The 7,843-nt window shown below is 41.0% G+C and overlaps 1 protein-coding gene across 1 annotated transcript in view; it reads right to left on the bottom strand.

Annotated features, from left to right (window-relative positions):
• Positions 1-1,829: 1,829 nt before the first annotated feature.
• The window catches only part of ugt8 (UDP glycosyltransferase 8), a 23,150-nt gene continuing 17,136 nt past the window's right edge, over positions 1,830-7,843 (bottom strand). The window contains exon 5 of the mRNA XM_072670622.1: positions 1,830-5,775. Within this exon, the coding sequence (XP_072526723.1) occupies positions 5,415-5,775 (361 nt within the window). The 3' untranslated portion in view covers positions 1,830-5,414. The remainder of the gene's footprint in view (positions 5,776-7,843) is intronic.

The following is a 7,843-nucleotide window of genomic DNA, read 5'->3' as shown; positions in this document are numbered from 1 at the left end:
ACTTCCACTCACTGGCCACTTTATTAGAAACCCCTACCTTGTACTTCCACTCACTGGCCACTTTATTATAAATACGTAGACTGAGCTCCACCATCCTCAACTATTTAGCTGTATGTTTACATACTGTACCCTGTTTCTGATGTGAAAAAAGATCAAACATATCCAGGTAAGAGCAACTCCTGTGCATCACCAGATGGGGTATAGTACCACTGCAAAGTCAGGAATTCATTGTGCTCCAGCTTCTTATCCAGTACCCCTCCACCTTTCCATCTGTTCCTCTCCTCAGCTGCTCTTATCTTCTTTCTCTCTTTCTTTCCTCTTTGTTCCGAGCCTCTCCCTCTGTCCATGTGGGCCGCAATTTACAGCTGTCAGTGAATAATTAAGTGATGAAGAGAAGGGTGGGGGAGGCACAGTGTCATCTTACCTTAAATCACTCAGCAAGAACACACACACACCCACACCCACACCCACACACATCTAGTATGACAGTAGACAGCATTAGACCATTGGATCACCTGATACCTGACGGTCCTCAGGTGAATTCCATTCATCTGTAGACCTCCCCCCTCCCTCGCAGGCTGCCACCTGCAAAGCTACCGTCCTTTAACACGAGACTTCACTGACCTACAATTACCTTAAGCAGCGCCTCAAATAGCCCCCTGGCATGTGTTAACCTCCTAGTTCTCATAATACCAATGTGCAGGCCAAAATCAAGCTAACACCATTTACCACAAATGATCAGTGGTCAGTGAGGACATCTTTTGCAAGGCTAATATAGCCATGCTATATGGAATAATATGTGAAAAAACATCTCTCACTTTACTCCTTTTTTAATCTTTTTTTATTATCAAACTGTTGTGATAAAAACTTGGCAAAACCCAATTTTATTCCCCCTCATTAAATAGTGTGTAATGCTTATTATGTCCACTGGGTGGCAGTGTCATAAAAAGAATATCATTGTCATCACTTAAAAAGGAGGTGTATCAGCATGAGGTGGCTCTTCAAACATTTACTTCAACCTACACAGAAAGTTCAAACAAGATCAATAAAGTGTATGAAGCCTGTGTGACCGCTCGGTTGAGTTGCCCAGTTAGGGTAAACTAAATGGGATGCCATATTTAGATCAGCACAAACATTATACTCTTTCTACATAATAAGAAATGAGCTAGTAGTACTGTCATTGTTTTGCACAGTCAGTCCTAGTTCTCGATTATATTCTAGTTGTATTGTATTGTATGTGTTTTCATAGTTCATGACTAGAATTACCCTAACTGGGCGTGTCAACCAGCTGGTTGAGTATAAGGTAGTCAGGATAGTGGTCTTAACCAATCTTTTTCTCATCTTGACATTGAGCTAAATAGTTTTTTTGTCCTGGCTCAGGGAAATGTGGTGAGCTCTCGCCAGCCTTAAACAGGGGGTCTTGCAAATAGCGAGTGTGAGACGTCTTTTCTAAGTCTTCTAGTGTATGGTTAGCATTAGCCTGAAAGTTAAGACTAGTTAAGAAAGTAAGTTTTCTCCTTTTCCTTTTTTATCTGAAATTATTCAGTTGTCCTCATTTATGCACATAGAAAACACACAGGAGCCAATAAAAGCTTTTGACATTAATGTAAACCTAAAAACATAATACTTTAAAATGAAAGAAGAAGTTTTCAGAGTAAGCAGTGCTTTTCCGGCCCATCATTTTTGAGTGTTTTTCAAATCTGAAATTGTAATTTTATTTATTTATTTATTTTTCACAAAAGTTAAAAACTCATTTATTCTTTGTCTATCACAAGGCCGGTCAAAAAGACTTCGGAAGCAAAGCACATTTTCACATAGCACACGTTAAGCAAACAAAATATTTAATGTTTATTTCGCATTAGTACTTTTGTTTACATACTATATTTACAACATTAACACACGATAGACACTTTCAAATATTTAAATCATTATGAAATAAAAAAAAACTAAACAACAACAAAAAAAAAAAACATGTAAGCAGCCATTAGCTAACTCGATGAAATCACAGAGTGGTGAGGAGGGACAGGTGGAGAGATGGACACAGCGACAGGGACACAGAGACTTGGAGGTGAAGTGAACTGCAGCGTGTTTTACAATATCAGTATAGAAACAGGGCTGGACACAGCAGGCTCGGGCTAAACCGTTCTCTCTCTCTCTCTCTCTCTCTCTCTCTCTCTTCTCTCTCTCTCACACACACACACACACACACACTTCCACACACACACACACACACACACACACACACACACATGCACTTCACATAGTTGCTCATATAGCTTGTGTTTATGTCAAGCAACTACTAGTTCTTTCTTCTGCAATTAACCATCTATTAATACTGTGATTATGAACAACAACAAAAAAACGTAGACGTCCAGAAAATGTACATTAAATAAAAAGTATGAGTACGCCTGGCCGTCTCGCCGGTCATAGCTTTGGCTTGCTTTCCCTGCTATTTTGCAGCCATTTTTTACATGTGCAGTATTCAAGTATGGACATAGACGTAGTCATAAACAGTGCACAGCTGGGAAAGGGCCTATAAGCTCACGGCGAAACACGCCACCAGAGCGGTTATTCTTCTGTGGACGCTTGGTTTCTCAGGTTTCCGCGTTATCTGCCTCAGTGGACCATCTTGTTTGATGACGTGATTGAAGTGTCAGTCAGCAATCATCTTTACGAGAGTATTTAGTGCAATTGACGCATTGTACGCTGGACGTCGGAGACACTCGATCGGTCCGACAGGACAGTGTGGCAACATCGTAACTCAAAGGTTTAGCTGGGGTCTGCTGGGAATGGGGTCTGCTGAACTTATGTGGGTGATAAGGGGTGGGAGATATGGCGATACTTTATCGTTGTCATGGTAATTCGCATCACAATCACATATTTTCTGCATATTTCATTACATAAAAAGTCAAATTGGACTGGATGAAGTGAGGTTTCAATAGTAAGTATTTGAAACATTAAATAAAAATAATTGTCCTTATAAATATTCGCAAAAAACTTTGATTAAGTCAATGTCAGATTAAAAGGAGCTGATTATACAGTGCTTTTGTGTTAACTCAGCGATTTGAGTAGCATAAAACTCTCCTCTAACACATTTTTTTTTCAGTTCTGCATCTGCCGGCAGGTGGTATAGCCTAGTGGATAACAACACTGTCCTCCCCATGGCAGACTGGGAACTCCAATTCAAATGTAAGCTGCTCTGGATAAGGCAATGAGCCAAGTCCCATAAATGTTACATTTTTGGGATTCAAACTTGATGATCTGAAATTAAATATCATAATTCACTATTTGAGTTTTTTACACTTTCTTAACTCTTCAAGCATTTAAATATTCGGACTAACTGTCTCATCTTTAGGAGGCCATTAGTTTGAATCCACGGGACCTCACAGCCCTCAATGGTCTGAGGGTTGGAAGGACTAATCCTGAGTTGAGTAAGCTCAACTTTAAAAATATATGGATATGCAGAACTAAAAAAATAAGAGAGCATGTGTTTATTTATTTTTCATTTTTGTGTTTGTCAAATCTCCTCCCTTTTTTTTCTCCCAATTTGGTACTGCCAATTAACCCACCCGTTCTTAACTCCCCCTAGCACTAGCAATGCTTCTGACACTAGGATAAGGGTAAGGCCAGGCAGGCACCACCTCCTACTGAGATGCCCCTGATGGTGGCAAGCTTGGAGGACAGCACCGGGTCCAGCTAACAGACACCTGTGTCAGCCAACATCTATCCTCCCGGAGAGAGCATGGCCAATTCTGGTTGCTGATGGCAAAGCGGATTAGACTGCTGAGCCACTCGGAGCCTGTGAGACAGAATTGATTTTTTTTTATTTATTATGTTTTATTTCTTTTAAAGAGTGCGTATGAAATCTCAGAAACAATGAATGACATGATGGATGTCTTTACGCATCACAATATTACACTTCAGCCATATTGCCCCACCCCTAGTGTTCTCATGGCCAGCAACTAAAGATTTGAGTGAGATGTTACCAGACAATTCGAGCAGCAGTTCATCTACAGTCTCAAAAATAGTGGTGTCAGAAAGAGGTCACTCAACCGAGCACATTCCTTTACTAACCCATCCCTTTAAAGGTTCTTGAGGGAACCCTGACTTTGCTCTTCTACAACACTGCGCCAAAAAAACACACCTTGGCACCTTTATTTTTAAGAGTGTAGAGGGTCTGAAGTGGCTGGTTAAGAAGGACGAGTGGCGTCCCGCGGGGTAATGTTAACTACAGTACCGAACCAGTGCCTTAAGGTTTACAGAATAAGGCCTCCGAACATGCAGTACCCACTGATCTGTGGGAATCTGCAGGCAATATATCAGCAATTATTACCTGGTTTATTCTACACAAGCATTCATTCAGGACATTTCTTACACATTTACACATGATCTCTTTTTTTTGTTTTGTTTTTGTTTTGCAAATTACTACGTCTCGTCACGACATGCTAATGGAAACCGCCAACAGGCAGAACTGAGGGGAGTGTGAGTAAAAGAAATAATAAAAAAAAAAAGTAGCCTAAGATTAAAAAAAGGCCATATGAGCTTGTCTGTATCATTTAAGCACCTGTGAGAAAAAGCATTGTTCACTAAAATTAAAGGGATCATTTTTTTGATCGTTTTTGTCATGTAATGTAATTCGAATAAGGCTTCTATTCCTTTCACAAAGACTAAAGTGTTAAAAATTCAATTAATTTAAATGAGCTCAGTACAAAACAGACCTAAGTGGAAAATGTGGCAAGTGAGCTATGCTCAGTGGCCAGCTAGCATCATTTGCCTTCTAGTAGCAGCACTTCAGCAGAGCGTAAAGAGCAGCTAGCATAAAGATGCCTCCTCACCTGTCGAGCTGCTCAGCACTGGCCAGGCCGTTCTCAAATCTAGCTATGACTAGTATGTCTACAATTCCAAAAAAACTAGTTTATCTAACAAGCTGAAAACACTGGGCTAAGGTGTTAACGTTTGGGGGAAAGGGCGTGCTTGATATCACAATTAGTTTTAGTTACGAGATAATAAATAGACTTAAAAGGACTTTCCTAAAAATATGTACAGACACCTGATGCTCAGCGGCATCGCGACAGCTTCTGGTTAAGAACATTATTTTGTCGAATTAAAACTCCTTAAGGATAGAGGTGTGTCAACATTCACTCCATTCTTAATTGGTCAGAGCAAAAACAAAACTTCGATAGACAAGGAGCGCAATCCGACCACCGTATCCCGGGGAAACCTCTTCGTTTTGATTTTCCCGCCCGATTTGGCTTTCAACTTGCATCTTCATGTTGTTGGTGTTTGTTTGTTGGTCTGTCTGTCTGTCTGCCTGCTGACCTGTGTGTTTATTCCCTGTGTAGGCCCTGTTGTGCATGGCATGTAGTTAGTTTCCCCTCTTTAGCGTAGCATTAGCATCGACTAGTCCCCCGGTCTTATTTGAGCTTCTTCTCCATGCTCTTTACGTGGCCGTTCCGTTTGTGCTTGCCGTTGGGAATCCCGTTGTGACAGTGTCCGTTAGCCTTTTCTGCCGAGGCCGTACCCCGCCTCAGCCAGGACTGGAGGAACCTGCCTATCCGGTACATGCAGTAGCCAATGAGCAGCAGGCCCAGCGCCATCACCGCGGCGACGTCCAATAAGAAGTACTGGTAGGTGGGGACGCTGTAGACGGCTGAGCGCAGGTGCTCGGCTCCATGGTGACGCAGTATGTAGCTGATCCAGTAGACTGCGCGAGTCACCGGGTGACCGGGCTGGTCCTTGTGGATTTCAGACAGCTTTTGCGCTCGCTCTCGATACCTGGGCGACACAGAGAGAGGAAAAAGAGAGGAAAAAGAGGGGTTGGGGGAGAAGAAAGAACCCATTCAATGAATGTGAGAGTGTATATTCTCTTATGAGAGTTGACTGTCTGCAAGTGAACCTTTTGACCACAAGGTGGAGTCATACAATCACAAGCCTGCATTTCCAAATGGGCACAGCAAGTGTTTGGCTCACGCTTCTCCGTTTTTGGAATTCCATTCATAGCAGCTTCATTTCTGCTGTGTAATCTGAACTGCATAACAGGTTTTGAAGATTTACTAAATGCACACCTTTCATTCACACTGAAAATGTCAACCAACCAAAAGATAAATAGTTCTGCTTCTGATCTGATTGGCTCAGCTATATATATATATATATATATATAGAGAGAGAGAGAGAGAGAGAGGATAGTATAAACACAATAGTATACAGTATACGCTTTCATTCTTTATTTCGATTTATTCCAATATTTGAACAAATAAGCACTTATTGCTCAGGTAAACAGCTTTACAAATGCAATTCCTGCATTACCGTACATACACGGTACTGTAAACAACTATATTAATAGTCCAGTTCAATTAAAACCATGTGCTTGGCAACCATAGCCTACTGTTGACAAACAACACTGCCTGATGAACTGTTTGAATGATTGAATTCAAGCACTCCTTGAATGTTGGTGTGTTCTATTGCAATGTATTTTGTCAATAAGATACTCAACCCAATACGCCACTCAGGTCTGTGTGTAGAGATTTCACCATGGCCAAGCAGGGTTTTAAGCACTCTACTGACACAGTTTAGGGGTTTGTTAGTATTTGTCTAGCTTTCCTAAGTTAATTGGGGTGTGTTGAAGATCTAAACATCTGTGACACACAAGCTGTGACACACAAGCTGTGACACACAAGTACGAATGGCAGGGTACAGAGCAACACATTTTGCCTTTTGCATAATTACTTTAAAGTATTTTTTTAAAAAATTAAATGTATATTGTTTTGTAAACAAGCAACCTGTACATCTCCGCTACATATGTAACATTGATGCGTAAGCATAAATAGTAGACCTCTGCTCATCACGTGTCATTTTTAATGAGGCAACCGATAAAGCGAGTTCAACTGAACCAGAGCGAACGCAGGGCTGAACAGTGGGACAGATTTACACATGTTTGTGATTACAAATGCTAAACTTGCTAATGTTGCTAATGTTTTCTGTGCAACGGTAAACAGGGCACTGCATCAGATGTACAGGGTCACACAAATGTTTATTTTGAACGTCTACGCAATGCACTATGGCCAAGACGAACTAGGAAATGTAGCTTTTACTGTAACACTGTGTTACGTTGCATTTACGTTCAAACCGGATAGTCTGTGTTATTTAAAAAGTCCATGTTATTTACCGTGACAGAAACTGCACTGCCACGGTCAACTTCTCACTAACTGCTTCTTTTCTAACTGCCACTAAAGGCAACGTCATCAAACTGCAACAAACATGCTTGGAGGGGAAGACACACTGCCAGATCTGTTACATCAGCCGCAACAGTTAGCATTGCACTGAGTGGCCGGGCCATCCTACCCACCCAGAGACAGCAAGGCTACTTATGCTCTCTGGATCTTACTACGATAGAGCCTTATTCGCTTAGACAGCTGCGTCACTCGTGAACATCGTGAACGCAGAATTGTGAGAAATTTACATGCTTCAAAACAGTGCTGTATTTCTGCCACCAAGAGGGAAATTAGCACAATGTTATAATTGAATTTTGTTACTTATTTGCACAAATTAGTAATAAAAAAACACCAACAGGAAAGAGATGAATCTTAAGAAATATCTGTGCAATTATGAAATTATAAAATTCACAGAAGACACTGCTGTAATTATACAGGAAGATGTGTTGAGAAGAGCAATTCTAGGCTGTTTCCAAAGGTATTCATCTGACATTCTTCTGAACTTCACTATCTACCAACATCTGTGGAAACGGCAAGCTTGTGTAAATATTTCCTCAGTGATGACATTACCTTCCTGCTGTTCAAAGTAGACCTTGCCTCTCCTGAAAGTTGAGTTCGCCTAATTCCACTGA

The sequence above is a fragment of the Salminus brasiliensis genome, chromosome 24 (genome assembly GCF_030463535.1).
Source record: "Salminus brasiliensis chromosome 24, fSalBra1.hap2, whole genome shotgun sequence".
In the NCBI taxonomy this organism is placed as follows: domain Eukaryota; kingdom Metazoa; phylum Chordata; class Actinopteri; order Characiformes; family Bryconidae; genus Salminus; species Salminus brasiliensis.
The sequence above is the reverse complement of the archived record's forward strand: the minus strand, read 5'-3'. Positions and strand labels throughout refer to the sequence as shown.